General features: G+C 42.9%; 1 protein-coding gene across 1 annotated transcript in view; it reads left to right on the plus strand.

The window, feature by feature from the left end:
- Positions 1-20299, plus strand: part of LOC124721524 (muscle calcium channel subunit alpha-1-like) — an 857532-nt gene that overhangs the window by 359583 nt on the left and 477650 nt on the right. The window contains exon 5 of the mRNA XM_047246542.1: positions 8877-8983. Within this exon, the coding sequence (XP_047102498.1) occupies positions 8877-8983 (107 nt within the window). The remainder of the gene's footprint in view (positions 1-8876; positions 8984-20299) is intronic.

The raw sequence follows: 20299 nt of genomic DNA on the forward strand, positions 1-20299 counted from the left end.
TGGATTTAGTGAGATTAGTAATTAGTCTCTGATGGGTATTTTGCTACTCTTCAAGAGGAGTACTTTTCTGCTTTGAAATAATCATAAAAATAGGCTTGCCTACTTCAAATACATATTTCAAAAAAAATTGTGACAATCATGAATCATCAAAGAATTGTGTCAGATGAAGTTGAGGTCAATACAACTGAAGTTTGAGTGCATCTGTGTGATATTGTAACACAGAGCTGTAATATGGTTTGATATTTTCCACTGTCATGGAATGCAAATGATTTCTTTGTCAAGCAAACTTTGCTTTCATTTGGTGTGCTTTTGTCTAGCGAAGTCTTCTGTGCAGTGTCACTAAGTGCTTTGGTGTCATGTTAATGGAACATACACCAGAAGCATACATGCATAGGTGACATTTTCAGGATAGTTGACAAGAGTATCTGAGTTGATCAGACAAAAAAAAAAAAAAACTGGTCATCCCCAGTGGGGATATTGCACTCCACCTCTGGCCTCGATTATAGCCTCAATTTAGCAAGAAGAGTGTCCACAAGTTTCTTCAGGTACACTATGTCCCACAGAGCTCCCAACTTGGAGGGATGTTGACTGTTATGTTTCACTTTTTGTTCATACCATAGCCCTAGACATTTTATGTGGAATTTAGGTGATTTAGGGGTCCAGTCAAGGTGCAATAGGGTACTTAAGTGCTTGTCTAGTATAAAGGTGTGTGTGTGTGTGTGTGTGTGTGTGTGTGTGTGTGTGTGTGTGTGTGTGTGTGTGTGTGTGTGTGTGTGTGTACTACCCTGTGAGTATGGCTATCATCCCCTTGGAACATGGGAGAGTTAATATGACACTAATTGTGAAGATGCAGATCAAAGAACAACACCTGTTTGCCAAGAATTTTGAAATAAACATTGTGGTTAACATTCCAGTCAACTACTGCTTAGTTGCCATGTTGTCTGTCTCATTCAGGGCGTGTGTGTGCAGCCTTCTGTGCTGAAGCAAGGAATAGCCTTTTCGAAGGTACCTGAGTGGCAACTATTCTTGTTTGTATTGAAACCAATAGTCACTGATGAAGCACTACACTTGCAGCCAACCCCTGTTAGTTATCATATTTTTATTACTACTGTTCTTACACCATGTTACATGGCTGCTAGTAGCCCACCATTCCTTATAGACATGTCAGACGATCCTCATTGATGCACTAATAAATCGGACAGTTTCGTGCACTGTGTGGTCGTGGCTATAGCCAAGCATAATAGCTCATTTCTGCTGTTAATTTACAACTCCACATTGATGTCTCCTAATGTGCTCATTCCATACAGCTGGCGGGCATACACAAACAACTTAAATGGAGAATGACATGATCCCCTGGAACTGGTTTTTCACCATCTACAGTACTCCAAAGTGATGTGTGTAATCTGTAATAGGAGTGACTAATATTTTGTCCAGTGAGCACATTACCCATGATGTGGCTGTTGGCAAGACTTGTTGCTGATGCAGTCTTCTGGGTGTTCTCAAGAACTTTTGTAAGCGATAAATGTTAACTATATTTTCTTGCTCCAGTAGTCCTGAGACATGAGGTCATTAGTATTGCTTCTCAATTCTGTTATATGTTTATTTTTCATTTCAGTCTTGTAGTGAATTAATGTGGAAGGAGCTGATGTGTATCTTCATGTCTATGGTACATTTTCGTAGGTAGGCACTCACAAGATGGAGAAATCTCAACTTCCTGAACAGCAGTGTACATTACCTTAATGTGTTTCCCTCCTCTCACCAAGGCCAGATTAATTTACAATTGCTGTCTTCAATTGATAAACTATTGCTGTATTGTTGACTAGATTACATTAGTAAATGGTTTAGTCACAACTTAAGTGCTATTTTTAGCATGAATCTTACATTCTTCAATGGAGTATACAATGTAATACAGTTCTCTGACAAGTTTACTGTGTGTTTCATCGTGACTCTAACTGACTTTCCATTTCTCAAGTATCACGATTCTTTGTCTCGATCATTTGTGCATACCTTCGGCTCACTCAAGGCCTCCAGTCTTTCGGTATCTCTCACATTCTCTTCTACATTTCACAGAATCCCCCCCCCCCCCCCTCCCCTGTGGGTGCGGGGGTTACAATAGGTTCGAGGTATTCCTGCCTGTCATAAGAGGCAACTAAAAGGAGTCTCTCACATTTTGGCCTTTATGTGATGGTCCCCTGCAGGGTTTGACCTCCATTTTTCAAAATTTTCCCAAAGATCGAGCCAATTGGGGAAGGGCGCTTTACAAGGTGCATCATATCCATCGTGCATTGAGATCTTTAGCCCACTTTCTCGTCGTCGCATTGCAGTCATGCCCATTCTCCATCTCTTGGGTGGGGGCACCTTCCTGGATGTGTTTTCCATCATGCACTGTGCAGTGTCACTATCTGCATCGACCATGACCATGGACTTCTTTGCACCTGATATCCAGCATGGTAGCCAGTCCGTTGTGGTGGGGCTGCCATGTACCCTATTGTTTGTAGCCCCCTGTCCACACAGGAATCCCTCTGCTGATGCCTGCGCCATTAACTCCCCACGTATGCCAAGGGGTAGATGCCCATCACCCTTGGGCATCGGGACTCCTGGCAATGGCCATCTTGCCAGGTGGCCTTTGCTGTGGCTGGGTGGCGCCCATGAGGAGGGCCCCTGGTTGGAGTGTGTGGCATCATGGTGGTTGACACGCTATGAAGCATGGTCCATTATCTCTTGCTGGTGGTGAAGCATCAGCAGTCTCTAAGCGTTCATGAGCTCAATTCAGTGCACAGAAGTATGTCCCAAAATTGTTCCCCTCCCTGGCCGCACCATGGGAGGAACGTCAGGCTAAGGATGGCAGCAGATCTTATTCGCCCCGGTACCTTATATGTTCGAGAGCTGATGGGGAATCTTTCATGACAATGAAGCCTCAGTTTTTTGTTGAACATTTAGAGGACAAGTTTAGGGAGGTGGAGAGATTGTCCAAAATGAGATCTGGTTTGGTCTTGATCAAAACAGCATCCTCTGCCCTGTTACGGATGTTACTCCCTTGTGACAAGCTGGAGGATGTTTCTGTAATCATCACACCCCATGAGAGCTTAAATATGGTCCTGGGTATCATATTTCATAGGGACCTTCTTTTTCAGTCTGACGATTAACTGCGTGCCAGTTTAGAGTGGCGTGGTGTACATTTCATCCCGCATGTCCATTGGGGTCCAAGGGATAATCAGGTTGCCATCGGTGCTCTCATCTTGGCCTTCAAGGGTGATACGGTGCCCGCAAAGGTCAAGGTGATGGTCTGCTGCTGTGATGTAAAGCCCTATATCCTTCCCCTGATGCGGTGCTTTAAGTGCCGGAAGTTCTGCCATATGTCTTCTGCTGTACTTCCAGTCTCACATGTCGAGATCGCGGATGCCCATCACATCCCCATACTCCATGTCAACTGCAAAGAGCACCATTCGCCTTGCTTGCCAGACTGCAGGATTCTCCAGAAAGAAAGGAAAATCATGGAGTACAAGACTCTGGACCGACTGACCTACACTGAGGCTACGAGAAAATTTGAACGCTTTCATCATGTACATATGATATGGTCTTACGCCACCGAGACAACGGTTCTGGCACCATCACCTCTGCCAACCCCAGTCACCTCTCAGAGCCGGAAGACTACTTTTGCCCCCTTGTTGGTAGGGGGCACTTCCCTCCCTGTTGCTCCTGCACCACCTACTTTGGGAACAACACCCCCCAACCATCGGGGACGTCCATCCCCACTTCTAAGCCAGAGAAGCGTAAGTCTTCTTCAGCGTCTCTCTCTAGGAAGGGTCACTCCCTTCCCAGGTTTCTGCTAGTGGGAAATATGACACCCAACAATGGCTGAAGAGCTCAAAAGCAGCTGGTCATAGGGCTTCACATTCAACCTCAGTCCCGGAGACTGAGCCAGTGAAGTCCTCCCAGCCAGGGAAACCCAAGGAGCAGCAAGAGAAATCCAAAAAGAAGACCCCTAAGACCAAGGAAATTGAGGTGGCACCCACACCACCGCTACCTACAAACTCTGCGTCTGAGGATGGGGTGGAGATTCTGGCATCTGCTGAGGACCTAGATCTCACCAGACCTTCAGACACAATGGATATAAACTGTTTAGGCAATAAGTCAGTAGCAGCAGGTGACTCTGAGGCGTAAACTGCCTCATTGAATGTTCCATGCCTTCCTAGTCTCACGATGACTTCATCCTCCAGTGGAATTGCGGCGATTTTTTACACTGCCTGGCTGAGCTACGGCAACTGTTAAGCTTGCCCTCCAGGAAACATGGTTCCTGGCAATGCAGACCCCCACCCTCTGCAGCTATAAGGGATATTACAGGAACCATAGCGACTATAATCGAGTGCCATGTGGGATTTCCATTTACATCCTAAACTCAGTCTGTAGTGACACTGTGCCCCTTCAAACCCCTCTTGAGGCTGTGGCTGTCAGAATAAGGATGCCGCAGGAAATAACTGTCTCCAATGTATTTCTTCCTCCAGATGGTGCAGTACCCCTGAATGTATTAGCTGCACTGATTGATTAACTCCCTAAACCTTTCCTACATTTGGGAGATTTTAACATCCATAATACCTTGTGGGGTGGCACCGTGCTTACTGACCCAGGCAGAGATGTCGAAACTTTGCTGTTTCAGTTAGACCACTGCCTCTTAAATAATGGGGCCGCCACACATTTTGGTGTGGCTTGAGGTAGTTACTCGGCCATTGATTTATCAATCTGCAGCCCAGAACTTCTCCCACTGCAGAGCACATGACGACCTGTGTGGAAGTGACCACTTCCCATCTTCCTGTCACTGCCGTGGCGTCAAGCCCACAGACGCCTGCCCAGATGGGCTTTAAACGAGGTGGACAGGGAAACTTTCACCTCTACTGTCACCGTTGAATCTCCCACACACGGTAACATCGATGTGATGGTTGAGCAGGTGACAACAACAATTGTTTCTGCTGCAGAAAGCTCAATCCCTCGCTCTTTAGGATACTCCTGGCATAAGGCAGTCCCTTGGCGGTCGCCGGAAGTCGCTGAAGCAATTAATGAGTGTCGGCGAGCTCTACAGTGGCATAAGCGGCACCCTTCCCTGGAGCACCTCATAGCCTTTAAATGGCTCTGTGTCCGCGTTCACCAACTTTTCAAATGATGGAAGCAGGAGTGTTGGGAGAGATGCGTCTCCACCACTGGCTGCCATATGTCACCTTCCCAAGTCTGGGCAAAGATCAAACGTCTTTTCAGGTACCAGACCCCAACAGGTGTTCCTGGCGTAACCATAAATGGCGTGTTACCTACCAACGCAAACACGATTTCTGAGCACTTTCCTCGAGCCTCTGTGTCGGAGAATTACCCCCCAGCCTTTTGCACTCTCAAACGGCGGCAGGAAGGGAAAGTCCTCTCATTCACTACACACCACAGTGAATCCTATAATGCCCGTTTACAGAGTGGGAGCACCTCAGTGCCCTTGCACATTGTCCCAACTAAGCTCCTGGGCCTGATCGGATCCACAGCCAGATGATTAAACATCTCTCATCTAACTACAAGCGACATATCCTCATTATCTTCAACAGGATCTGGTGTGATGGTGTCTTTCCATTCCAATGGCGGGAGAGCACTATCGTTCCGGTCCTCAAACCCAGTAAAAACCCACTTTATGTGGATAGCTATCAGCCTATCAGCCTCACCGACGTTCTTTGTAAGCTGCTGGAACGTGTGGTGTGTCGTTGGTTGGGTTGGGTCCTGGAGTCACGTGGCCTACTGACTCCACGTCAGGGCGGCTTCCGCCAGGGTCGCTCTACCACTTATAACCTCATGTCCCTCGAGTCTGCCATCCGAACAGCCTTTTCCAGACGCCAGCACCTGGTTGCTGTCTTTTTTGACTAATCTAATGCATACGACATGACCTGGCGACATCATATCCTTGCCACATTGTGGGAGTGGGGTCTCCGGGGCCTGCTCCTGAATTTTATCCAGGACTTCCTGTCACTCCATACTTTCAGTGTCCAACTTGGTTCCTCCCATAGTTCCATCCATATCCAGGTGAATGGAGACCCACAGGGCTCCCTATTGAGTGTCTCTCTATTTTTAGCGGCCATTGACTGCCTAGCAGCAGCTGTCAGGCCCTCTGTCTCACCTGCTCTGTATGCAGACAACTTCTGCATTTTGTACTGCTCCACCAGTACTGGTGTTGCTGAGTGTCACCTACAGGGAGCCATCCACAAGGCGCAGTCATGGGCTCTTACCCATGGCTTCCAGTTTTCTGCCATGAAGATGTGTGTCGTGCATTTCTGTCGGCGTCGTAATGTTCATCCGGAACCAGCACTTCACCTTAATGATGATCCACTCACTGTAGTGGAGACATATCAATTCTTAGGTCTGGTTTTCAATGCTCGTTTGACTTGGACAGAAGTGTTGGCAGCAGGTCAGTGCCTTCCGCTTCCTGAGCAACACCAACTGGGGTGCAGATCGCTCCTCTCTATTGCAGCTCTAGAGAGCCCTTGTTCAATCCCGCCTTGACTATGGGAGTGTGATTTATGGTTCAGTGGCGCCCTCAGCATTGCGTTTGCTCTACCCATTGCACCACTGCAGAGTTTGACTAACAACCGAGCTTTTAGGACAAGTCCGGTAACAAGTGTACTGGTGGAGGCTGGAGTCCCTCCATTGAAGATCAGACGTGCACAACTGCTCGCCACTTAAGTTGCACACATTCATAGCTCTCTTGAACATCCTAATTACCATCTTCTTTTCTCAACCACATTGGTTCATCTCCCATATAGGTGGCCCAGGTCAGGGCTAATGATTGTAGTTCGCGTTCGATCGCTTCTGTCTGAACTGGAGTCCTTCTCTTCACCACCTCTCCTTGAGGCCCATTCATGTACACCTCCGTGGTGTAGCTGCGGGCCAAAGCTTCGCCTGGGTCATTCATGTGGCCCTAAGGACTCCATTAACCCGGCAGCTCTCCGCTGTCTGTTCCTCTGGATTCTTGAAGTGTTCCAGGGCTCTGCAGAGCTGGTGGCCATGTCTCGTGCACTTCAGTATATCCGTTCATGCCCCGAGTAATCATTTCTTCTGTTTGACTCCTTGAACAGCCGACAAGCTATCGACCAGTGCTACCCTTGCCATCCTTTGGTAGCATCCATCCAGGAGTCCATCTATGCCCTGGACTGGTCCTGCCATTCTGTGGTGTTTGTGTGGACCCCAGGACTCGTTGGCATCCCAGCCAACAAACTTGCTGACACACTGGCCAAACAGGCTAAGCGGAAACCACTTCTAGAGATGGGCATCTTTGAACCTGACCTGCATTCTGACTTATGCCGCAGGGTTTTTCGGCTTTGGGAGACAGAATAATGTAACAACAAACTGTGTGTCATTAAGGAAACTACGAATGTATGGAACTCTTCCATGCAGACCTCTCACAGGGTATCAGTTGTCCTCTGCTGGCTCCACATTGGCCACGCTTTGGCGACCCATGGTTACCTCTTGCGCCATGAAGACCCACCTCAGTGTTGGTGTGGCGCCAGATTGATGGTGGCCCATATCCTGCTGCACTGTCCCACTTTGACTGCCCAGTGACGAAATCATGGGTTGCCGGACTCATTGCCGCTCATTTTATCTGACAACGCCTCGTTGGCTGATTTAGTTTTACGTTATATTCATCTGGGTGGGTTTTATCATTTGATCTAAGTTTTAGCACATGTCCTTTGTCCCTGTGTGTCCTCCACCCTAGTGCTTTCAGAGTGGAGGTATGATTCCATTATGATTCTTAGCAAACTCTTGATATGGAGGAGGAGGAGGAGGAGGAGGAGGAGGAGGATGATGATGTGGTGTAGGTTTTGTTATTTTACTACAAAGCAATAAGTGGTCAGATGTTACTACACACAAATTAGTAGGAGGCTTAAAATGATTAGAACACTTTGTAATGAGTGAAGACACATTTTTAGCCCTCTGTGTAGAATTACCAAATATTTTATACCAGAGCCTTTGCCTGTAAAACTAAGAGTGCATAGAGCAATTTAAAAATTAGCCTGCTATGCAAGATATGACATGGTTGACAAGTAGTTCTGTTATTCTAGTTCAGTAAACATATCAGCATAGCTGTATGTCTTTCCATTTCAAAGAGGTAAAAGTGTGTTACACTAGATATAGGAAATTAATAGCTTCCAGGTCAGCACAGTATTTACTTCCCTTCACTCCACTCAAAAGTGGTTCATACACATTATCAAAAATTCTTAAAAGCAAGTAACTACCTGACAATCCAGTCATGTTTCAGATGTTTACATGGAACCAAAAACTAATCTGACAGTTTGAACTATATTTACAATTGACATTGCATTATATACAGGACCAAACAGAAGTCAAGCAAAATTGGGAAATCAGTTAACAGAAAATCAGATTGTGTAGATCATGTAAATGTAGTTAATGATTTCTTCTGCAGGTCATGAACTTTTCCTTCCTCCAGCTTTTTTCTCAAACTGAGTTACTGCTTCATCTCGAATGACTTTAATGTTAAAAAGATGTTAAACGTTTCTTTTCTCCTTCCTTCTGTCAACAAATGTGAACAATTTACAGTATAAAAATGAGATATAATTTTCATAGAATGACAGTTTTTTGTTTTACTTGTGAAACCACATATTATCACCTTTTTATTTTTTTCCATCGTAGTTCCTTCATGCTGTATTTTAAAATATTTGTAATAATTTTTAACGTTAGTAAAACACTTGCAAGAGAAAATGCAACATTGTAATTTCAATCTGAGCAATACAAATGTTGTCTAACTTATAGTATTACATTAACTCTTGACTTTTATTCAGTTATTTAACTATTATTGGCATATGAAATAATTTTAGATATGCTTTTTTATTTTACAGTTTAATAAGCACTGCACTGTCAAACTTAATGAAGGAAGGGTTTGATGTGAAAGCATTGCGTGCATTCCGTGTTCTACGACCACTGCGTTTAGTATCAGGAGTACCAAGTGAGTAAGAAATGACAGGAGTAAGTGTGTCTGAGGTAGAAATAAGACAGTGAGATGATGCATATGTGACATGGTTTCATTATGACTAAGAAAGATTTTTTTTTTATGTTGTATGCCAAAACCACTATTAACTTATAGGTCCTTTCATATAACAGAACTATTTAAGTAAGTTCAGGCACATGTGTATTGGGATGCATGTGAAGGTCTGTGGATCTTAGTTAATACGAACATTTTGCTTAGAGTGCAAATTTTCAACTTCTAATTATAAAATTAGTCATGTTTTACGACACTATTTTGTCTAAAAATTACTGTAGTGTTTGTAGTCTAACCACTACCTTCAAATATTTATTGTGTATTGCTTATAACAGAAAATTCTTGAGAAATTTTTTGTTGTAACTAGACTCCATGGTATTACGGGAATTGTGAAACTCTAGTTGTGTCCTGAGCGTTACGGAGAAAATATAGCCAGCCACCTCTCACATGTTTATTCTAAATGTATACAAATCAGATGCATGATTTCTTTTCCATTTTAGTGTACTGTGATGCCTGAATTTCTTTCTATTTGTATGCCTATATTGCAGTTACTCATTTGTACTTACATATTCAAAAGTTCACTTACAACTGACATACTTTAAGCAGAGTCCATAAATATTTCCAACTGCTTAAAATATAGTATAGTTCATGAAGGTAATAATTAAGCTTAAATTTAGTGTAAGTTATTTGTTCTTCAATAAAAATGACTATTTTAGAACATTTGCAGTGTCTTTTGGACTTCTTTGGCAAAAATATTGGCATTTTCATTTCAGGAAATATATCTTTTAACAAAGTGTTGATATTTAACAGTGTTACAGTTATAAACAACTATCTGAAACATTTTTTTCTGTTTTTTCACTTTTTCTAGGAAATGAAAATTTGCCGTGTCTTACTTTTAACAACACAGCAATGTTAAACTACTTTTATTCCATTATGCTGCCTAACATAAAACATTTGTTTTATTTTTTGACATAGCAGTTTTTGCTTTCAAGGGCACAGTCTTAAGAAATAAAATTAGGATATTTCAGCTTTGTCTAAAATAGTAAGAGTTTTAAAAGTTAAGTAAAATAAATTGAAACTACAGTAAAACAATTACATATTCTCTCATAATCAACAATAAGATACATGAATAGTATCTACAAGAGACATTAGTATACATTTTAATACACTTATGCACAGTTCAAGTACACACATCCATGTAGCAGTGCGTAAGCACATCGTTTCACCCTGATAACAGTGGCAATGCCTCATGTCACTGCGGGAATTGTGTTTCTCACTGAACACAACAGGTTGATACACTGTGGGTTTGCTAGGTGTGGAGGGTAAAATGAATGGCTAAAGCATGGGAACAAAGTGTGAAAAGAATTCTGATTAGCAAACAGTTCATATATTGGAATGGTAACAGGTACAGTTAATTCCTGAATGCATTTACAAAGGAAAGTTACCAGAAAAATTAACAAAAGCTCTCAATCGAGTCAGTCTAGTAATTCCACCACTCATGAAGACATTATGAATACACGTGAGGGGTGCCCACTGTACATGTGTGGGGAATCAGTTTACACAGGTTTTGTTTAAGACAACAAGAGAAACAATCATTAATGTACTTCAAGTACAGTAAGTGGCATTGTGTGCCCTGTGTTAAAACACAGTGATCAAGGAAATAGACAAATTGAAATAAATGAACTTGAATGTAACATAAGTGTATGTAATCTAACACAGTGATGGATGCAAAATAAAATACACAAAGAAATGAAATTTAGGTACCTTATGTGAAGCTAATCTAATACATTTGGGGATTTCAGTTTTTAATGGCTGCAGTGGTTTGCATATAGATAACAAGAAGTGGTCCGATCTTGCCACACTCACTGTAATTTAATGGGCTCTGGGAAGTGGATACTCGGTGCTCAGAACATGAGACTGTGAGGCAAATGCCAAATGTTTCTCTGAAGTATGGTATCAGTTTTGTGTACTAGTTCTCCGTTGGTGTCATGCGAGCATACAATGCTGTTCGCTTCGTAGACATACAAAACCAACTCACCATCAACACATTCATGAGTTGCGCGCCTATCTGGTAACACTATGACAAGCTGTTAAGTTCTGAAAATGAGGTAACTTAAACATAAACTTAACATCAGAAGAACATTAAATTGCTGCACTTGTGTCTAAATTGCTGTACTCATGTCAACAGCTTAGCTTTGGAATGGGGAGAGTGCTGGGAGTTGGAATGCTCCCTCTAGCATGCTTTAGGGAAGTACCCCACATACTGCAGCAAATGGCACATGGCAGAGAAAACTCTTGTCCTTGGATGCATATATTTCCTGATGTGTTTTTTTTGCCAGGCAACACATCATAAATGTGAGATCTTCTGCTAGAGCAAATGGGTGTTGGGCACAAACGTGTAGTAGTGCAATGCCACACAGTTTCCCCCCTCCCCTTTCCCCTGTGAGAAGGAGAGGGCAGATTGCACGATGCAGTAGCCACTCTCAGCATTCATCAGAGGACTGCCGTGGATGGTGGCACGGTGTTGATGGAGTCAGGGCCACTGATGATGGTGGAGTCGGTGGCCTCTGGGGTGTCATGTTGCAAGCTCAGCATGTGGGTAACACCTTGCCACACTGCCAGCTGGTGTCAGGAGTGACGATCTGCTCTTGCTGACAATTTTAGTCTGATGCACTGCAGTGCAAGGGCGGGACATGGCAGAGGATGCTGTGGTGTGGTGGTGCTGGGGCACATTGCACGGTGTACCCCACGTGGGTGGCGTAATGACCACTGTCACATGTCAGCAATGCGACAGAGCATGTCTTGGCGCAATAGCAGAGGTGTCTCGGCTTAGTGGCAGAGGTGTCTCGGCATAGTGACAGAGGTGTGTGGCAGTGTTTTGGTGAAAGTATGTGCCTGTGTTGTGAAACTGATGACAGGTGCCTCAGTGTTGAACAAGTGGTGTTGGTACCTCGCAATTTAGGTTAGGTACCATAGGATGGGTCCTCATGAGCAGCTCTGCTGGGCCAGGTAGTGGAGTGAATGGCAGGGTGGGCTCTGCTCTTGTGTTCCAAGAACTGCCCGCCAGATTGGCAATGTGGGAATGGGTATCGTTTTTGTTGATCGGTGCCAGCTCAGTTTCAATGATTGGTAGTGCACAAGGGCTGGAGAGGTTGAGCATATATCAACTGTTGGATAGTGTGGTGGCAGCACTGCGGAGATGTACAGAAAAAATTTTCTCCCGTTGCGTGGAATGGTGGGTAGCTGGTTTCCAGCCAGAGCATGACATGTGTGCTAGCAGCAGGGTGGCAGACCATGTTTTGAATTGACAGGTAATAGCAGCTTTTAGGGTCCTGTGGAATGCACATGAAGGCCTGCTTTGGAACACTGACATGGGAAGGAGGCATGGGCCCAGCTGTTACAGTCCTGCTGGACACCACGCCAGCCAAAACATTCTTGCATAAGGACTGTGGATGCACGCACGCCAGTTTGGGACAGGCCGTCGAGGGGTTCAAATGTCACTTCATGGAAGCTTGGGAGAAGGTAGGGGTGGATACACTCCACGGAGTCACTTGGGTGGTTGGAAATCGTGCGAAAGTCACACCAGACATGTTGGTCCATACCAGGAAATGCGTGTGGTTTGAGATTGAACCTGGTGTTTGGGTTGCTGTGCAGTCTTAGCATCTCAGGATCAGCTGCCTGGGTGGTGGCCCGGATGGTGTAATTTTGGGGGAGCAGTGAGGGTGCAGGAGCAGCTGAGTCAGTCGGCGATAATATTGTCAATGCCTGTCAGGTGCCATATGTCAATTGTGAACTACACTATGTATTCCTGAGTACAGAACTACCTACAGAAAATCTGTGTTCCTCCCTTTCAACAAAACTCTGTCGTAAGTGGGCGGTGGTCAGTGAAGGCTGTAGAGTGGTGTCCTTCCACCAAGGGATGGAAGTAGTTCCAAGCCTCTTACACAGTGAGGAGCTCACGGTCATATGCAGCCCAGCTCCACTGTGGCCCTAAGGAACTTCATGGAAAAAGGCACCAGCAGCTGCCAGGAAGCTTCAACACATTGTTGAAGGATGATGCTTTTGGTGCTCTCAAAGAAATGTGCCCTGGAGTGCAGCAGTGAGTGGTTCTTGCAGCATTCTTCAAATGGCGCCAGAAAAAATATACCCTCCTGAGAAACCTGCAGTGTTATTTGAAATTTGTGGGGAGTGGGAGTTTGGCAATTGCCTGGTCCTTTTCATTTAGTGGGCAGGAGCCTGCAGATGATATCCTATGTCCAAGGAAGTAGCACTCCAGAACACCAAAGACACACTTTGCCAGGTTGATGATAACTCCTGCCTCTTGGAGTGGGAAAATACCTCCTGGAGGTGCTGGCGGTGCTCCATGGGGTCACATGAATGGATAAAGGTATCGTCCAGGTAAACAAAACAACCCAAGATTCCACACAGGACATTTTTGAGAAATCTTTGCCAGTTCTGTGTGGCACTGCAAAGCCCGAGGGGCGTAACTATTCTTTGAAAAGACAGAAGGGGCTGATTATTGCCATCTTCTCGACACACTTTGCCAGTCTGGGTACTGGTCAGGTATCTTCCTGGCATCGATGGCCTGGAAGTTGCTGCATGGATGCCAAGTGCCATCTTATTTTTGATAAGGTGCAGGGCTGAGGTCCATTGTCTCATCGAGGGATGGAGAACACTTGCAGCAGTTGCTGCCTCCATTTCAGTCAACATGGCTCTTCGTTTATGCAGCAGAAAGTGGCGAGGGCAGCAGAAAACCAGGGGGCCTGGTGACACGATGTTGTGCAACATATGATATTGCATTTCCTGAGGGAGGGCGAAGACACAGGAAGGGCAGTTGAGGAGAAGAAATAGAACACAACTGTTAGGGCAAACTGTGTAGAATCACTGGTAATCAAGGAGCTGGTGAATAGTACATGAAACCCAGCCATATGCACTCGTAGATCAGGGAGAAGGGGGGGGGGAGTGGAGTGTTTGGATATTTGGTTACCAGCCGTGGCTGAACTTGAAGGTAGCAATAAGCTGGGATAGTACTCATTCTTTGACATGTTGCTTCAGTCAATGCATTAATGCTAGGATCGTGGCATAGTGTGCTGCACTACGCATGCAGCTCAATGTGATAAACGCTAATGTGGTGAGGGAACGTGACATTAGACATTAGCAGCTGCTTGGCTGGGACTGGCTGTGGCCTGGGGAGGAGGAGGGGCGGGGGCGAGGGGGGGGGGGGGGGAATTCAGCCAGGGTCACCGAGGTGGGAATTGTGTTCCTCACTCATCAACATGACAGGCAGATACAGTGGGGTATACTGCACATGGAGGGTAAAATGGATGGGTAAAGTGTGGGAACAGTGTAACAAAAGACATTCCTGTATTGGAACATTAACATGTGCAATTAATTGCAGGAAGCATTTACAAAGTTAAGTTGCCACAATGTGTACACACAAGTAGTGCCCACTGCCCATATGTTGGAAATCAGTTTGCATTTTTCTCATTTTTTTAAAAACAACATGAGAATATCATTAATTGTCCTGAAGTATGGTAAATGGAGATAATCCAACACAGTATTCAATGGAATGAAGTTGGAGGTACTGTAAGTGTATTTAAACTCATATAGCAATTAGAAATAAGCAAACTTCAGGTACTGTGAGTGAAGCTAATCTAACACAGTTGAGGATTTCAGTCTTTAATGCTCTTTGATGGCCACATGATACATTTCAGTGGTTTGCGAATAGTTCTCAAAAAGAGGTCTGATCTTGTCACACTTGCTATAATTTAATGTGCTCCGTTAAATGGATATGCCATGCTTAGGATATGAGATGACAAGGCAGGTGCTGAATAATGTTTTCTAGAAGTATGGTATCAATTTTGCCAGCCAGTTGTCCATAGGTGTCATGGGAGTCTGAAACACTGTCTGCTTTATAGACACACAAAACCGACTCACAATTGATGTCTACGAGGGTCGTATGCCTATCTGGTAGCGCCACAGCAAGCCATTAAGTTCTGATAATGAAATAACTTTAACATAAATTTAACACTAAAGGAATCAGTTTACTTTAGGGAGAAACCCCATGTGCTTCAGCAAAGATGCACATGGCAGAGAAAACTCTTGTCATCTGCTATAGTGCAAGATCATCTGATAGAGCAGGCAGATGGCAGGCAGGAATGTTAATAGTATATCACCACAATTTAACTAGTCATATTTCAAAATCTTCACTCTTCCCAGTGTGAAAACACCTTCGTGAGCAGGCGGATTGGCCTGATGAAAGATGCTGTTTTCCCCTTTTGCAATCAAGGTCTCTTCTTGTTTATTGTATAATTGACATGACTCAGAAGACTTGTATAATATTTTCCTTCTATTGTTTTATCCATTACAAGGGAGTCAACACAAGGATTTATTTCTGCATTCCAGAAAACATTAGTCATATCCCAGAAAATTAAGTAATTCCATATTTTTTGAAGTAAAGCCATTGGTTTATACTTATTGCTTTGATTGTTGTGTGAAACAATCTGAACTTTGTTGAGAAGTTATTTTGTATATTCTCTTTAGGTCAGTATTCAACAAATGCAGCACGTATCTTCTCACAGTTAATTCTACATTAAAAAATTACAGTGCTCTGTCATCAGATATACATATAGTACTGCCTACTTCATAGAGTTGTGATTGCCATCTGTCCAATGCCATAGTATATACTCATATATTATTTTCATCTGTGGGTGCAGTTTTCATCAAATAAAATTGGACCCCCTTCATTTGGATCACCTTTAAGAGTAGTAAGGCCACATTTCAATTCAGTGTCCCATTTCTTGACTATAGGAAATGAAGGAGAGACATTGTTTCAAATATTTTACCATCTTTATGTGAATATACATTGGTGATAAATTACCAGAACAAAGATTTTCATGACATTATCGTATTCCTGTTAATCTATCTGAACAAATCACTCATATCATGAATACTTGTATGAGCAATAAAAATCTGTTCCACAATTCAAGTTGACACTTAACTTGCATAATTGTTTAATATGTGCTAACACAACAAAAATAACATTTTATTGATATCAATGCTGTTTCCATGCCAGGTTGAGAATTTCACTTTGCATTCATACACTGTCCTCTGTTCCTATGTTTTAACCAAATGATATGGTATAATATCGTAGAGTGATTGACAAGATGTTAAACCACAATCTTTCCTATTTTCCACATCCTTGAGCCATCTTCATTAGTCACATAGATATTCTGTACAGAAGTATCTGATCAGTGGGACTCAAAATATCAGAAAGTGTTGCCAAAATACATAAAAAAGATGACATACCACAAAGGAATTATCTGAATGTGACAGAAATCGGTAGATGTGATGTACATGTACAGACAAACAAACGATTACAGTTTCAGAAAAGACTGAATGATTTATTCAAGAGAAAGAGCTTCACAAATTGAGCAAGTTAGCAATGTGTTGGTCCACCTCTGGCCTTATTCGGCATCGCATTGATTGATAACATTATTGGATGTTCTCCTCAGAGTATGGTGCTAAACTCTGTCCACTTGACTTATTAGATCATCAAAATCCTGAGCTGGTTGGGAGGCTCTGACCATAATGCTCCAAACATTCTTAATTGGGGAGTGATGTGGCAACCTTACTGGCCAAGGTAGGGTTTGACAAACATTAGAAGCTCTTGCAATTTGCAGAAGGGTATTATCTTTCTGAAATGTAAGCGCAGGATGGCTTTCCATGAAGGGCAACAAAATGGGGCATAGAATATTGTTGACATACCACTGTGTTTGTAAGGATGCCACAAATGACAACCAAAGGGGTCCTACTATGAAATAAAATGGCACTCCAGACCTTCACTCCTGGTTGTCATGCCATATAGTGGGTCAGGTTAGTATGTTACTGCTGTCTGGAATGTCTACAGGTAAGTCTTTACTGGTCATTGGGTTTCAATTCAAAACAGGACTCATCACAGAAGACAGTTCTACTCCAGTCGATGAGATTCCAAGCCCTGATAACTAGTGAAGATGTGTCTCGAGACACCCTAGGTAGTGATGGGAGACAAACCTGACTGCCACCCACTATAGGCGGCAAAAACAAGGACTGATGGTCTGTGGTGCAATTTCATTTCACAGCAGGACCCATTTGGTTGTCATCCATGGCACCCTTACAGCACAGTGGAACATCGGTGGTATTCTACAATCTGTCTTGTTGCCTTAATGGGACAGTTGGACATAATTTGGCACAGTACTCCTCAGGAGGACATCCAGCAATTATTTCAATCAGTGCCAAGCCAAGTAAATGCTTGCATAAGGGGCAATGGTGGAACAACATGTTCTTGACTTGCTCAGACTTGTGAAGCTCTTTCTCTTGAATAGACCATTCAATTTTTGTGAAATAGTAATCATTTGATAATCTGTATGTGTACATCACAGCTACTGATTTCTGTCCAATTCAGATAATTCCTTTTTGCTTGTCTTAGAGTGTATTTCAACAGATACACACAGTTTTTGCATAAACATAAGAATCTACAGCTACAAATAAAGTGTTAAATTTGGCAGTAACAAACATCGCTATAATATGAGACTGAAACGCAAAATTGAGGGTCACATAGCTTCTGTATGATAGCACAATGTTGAACTCATTTCCCAGTAAAAACGGTTTCTAACTTTGTTGTTCAGTTACCCTTATGTGTAGGTTTTACATGGTTATAAATCCCAAATTTTGTAAGAAACTTGCAGCTACAAACAAACACTGCAGTCAACATTGGGAAGTGTATGCGAGTTTGCCAGATCTATGTTTTTCATTTGCCATCTTCGCTTATGCGATATTACTCTTTGTATAAACAAATGGCAGCATCGACAGTGTGATGCTAGCAACAGTACTATTTGAAAATTTCTTCTATTTATTTGGAATGATACCAACCAACTTTATTACATGTTTAGGAAAAATCAGGTGACTAACACAGAAATATAGCCTCTATTCCAAATTTTTGCCTACAGATTTAATTAAAAATTGTAAAGTACAATATGAAAGATGCGACTTAACTGAGCCTGTTTTACATACATTTCCAGTGTAACATGTTTTAAAAATGACAGACTATATGCACAGTCAAAAAGAATTAGAAGTACATCAATGTCTCTCACATGTAACAAAACAGAAAAAATCAGTAGTTTCCAAATTGATTACAGGAATACTCAGTTGACTAGTTAAATAATTAAATTAATAATAATAATAATAATAACAATAATAATAAACCATTGTTGTACAGTACCAATTTCCTGGGTAATGTTAATGAGCCTCTTCCATTTTCTTCTGTCTGTGTGTCAGTCACAGAGAATGTCGTCCATTGTCCTTCCTCTGTCAGTGAGATCTTCCTTGATCATGTCCAACAGTGGGTTCTAAGTCTCCCTACTGAGCATTTTCATGCCACCTCTCTTTCCGAATCTACTCATGCTGTTCCTGTAGTCAACAGCCTCATTACGGTCCCATTCCACTGTAGTCTGGATGTCTGGATGTGCTGATTCTGTTTAAAAGGGATGCCATGATTCCAGCTTTCTTCTCACCTCCTCATTCCTTATCTTATCCACCTCAGTCTTCTGGATGGTGGATCCAAGGAATTTCATTTCTGATGCCTTTAACTTTGAGGACCCTCCATTTGTGAGGATGCACACTTAGATACTGTACATCAATGTTGGTATGAGGTAGCTGTTGAACATCACTAATTTTGCTTTTCTGGTACCTTTGAATCCCATAAAAGGGTCCTAAATCATTGATAGAATACAGCTCATCTTACACTATGTTGATAATCTCCTGTCTAATCAAATTATTCCTGGAGGTTATACTGTACAGAAAACTGTCTACACACTGGTCTCGTAGTTTCACACTTGTGGGATGCCCGTCTCCATTGACTGCCATCATAGTGCCTTGGTCTCACTGATGTGAAGGTGTGCTCCTGGAACTTGGCTTTCCATATGTCTAATCTGATATGAACTTCCTCCTCTGTTTCACCCCAGATAATGAAGTAACAAGGAAATGCAACTGCATGAAGTTCACCAAAACTTTTTTTTGGTTTTCTTTGTTATATCATCCATAACAGTGATGAACAGTAGTGGGGACAGTGCACTGCTGTGCTGAACTCTACTCTCGGTCTGAAATAGTGAAGATCATCCCTATCCAACTTGCACACAGCTAGTATAGTACTATTATAGCATCTGAATTTTCCTTATCAGTCCTTCAAGTACATTATTCTTCTTCAGGCATTCCCAGATCTGCTCCCTTGCAGCACTATTGTATGCCATTTTTACATCTAAGAACACAGTTAACAGGTTCTTGCATTTCTCCCAGTATTTTTCCATCTGTATGCAGGGACTAAAAGTTAGATCCCTGTTGATCTTTTCTTTCTGAAGCCATACTGCTCCTCTTCCAGGTGCAGTCCTATGATCTCTCTCAATCTTTTCTAGACTTTTTAGCTCGTGCAGCAGCAGAGTTATTCTTCTGTAATTAGTAGGCTTCCATCTACTGCCTTTCTTAAGCAGTCTGCGGGCATCCTTTTGTATTTCCACAATTTCCACACTGCAGTGGGTGTTCTCAGTGTAGCCATTGTAGGCCCTGGGCACCTGCTGCCTTATGTCCACATTCATTTCATCTGCACATAGAGATTTTCTTTAGCTGTCTCTGTTTCTGTCCAGCTGATGGGAGGCTCCTCACTGTAGGTCTGAATATCTAGTTCTTTGTCATGGTCTTCATCCGTTCCATTCAGTTGTTGGTCAGAATGGTCCTTCACGTCTTCTCTGATGCCATTTTCTTTTCTAACGAGATTTCCATTATCATATTTGCGTGCCTTTATGACATTCAATGATTTACTTGTACCTCTGCTAATGCTAAATAGAAGTTTCTTATGGCCTCTGCTACCCTTTTTGAGTTTCTGGGTAATACCTGTCATATCTCGGTCTTCTCTTCAGCAACTGTTCTTTTAAATTCTAGTTCAGGTGCCCAGGGCCTACAATGGCTACACTGAGAACACCCACTGCAGTGTGGAAATTGTGGAAATACAAAAGGATGCCCGCAGACTGCTTAAGAAAGGCAGTAGATGGAAGCCTACTAATTCTAAATTCCAGATCTCTGATATTTTCTTCAGTTATAGCAACTTCAGATTAAATTAACAAACTGCGAGTAATTGTCATCAGTACTTAAGTTCGGGATTCTAAATGTTGAGCACTGCCAGTATACACACTTTTATGCATGTGTAGTGGTAGTGCTAAACTTCTGGATTCTGGAAAGTAAGTACTGACCATA

Source organism: Schistocerca piceifrons, chromosome X (genome assembly GCF_021461385.2).
Source record: "Schistocerca piceifrons isolate TAMUIC-IGC-003096 chromosome X, iqSchPice1.1, whole genome shotgun sequence".
NCBI classification, from domain to species: Eukaryota; Metazoa; Arthropoda; class Insecta; order Orthoptera; family Acrididae; genus Schistocerca; species Schistocerca piceifrons.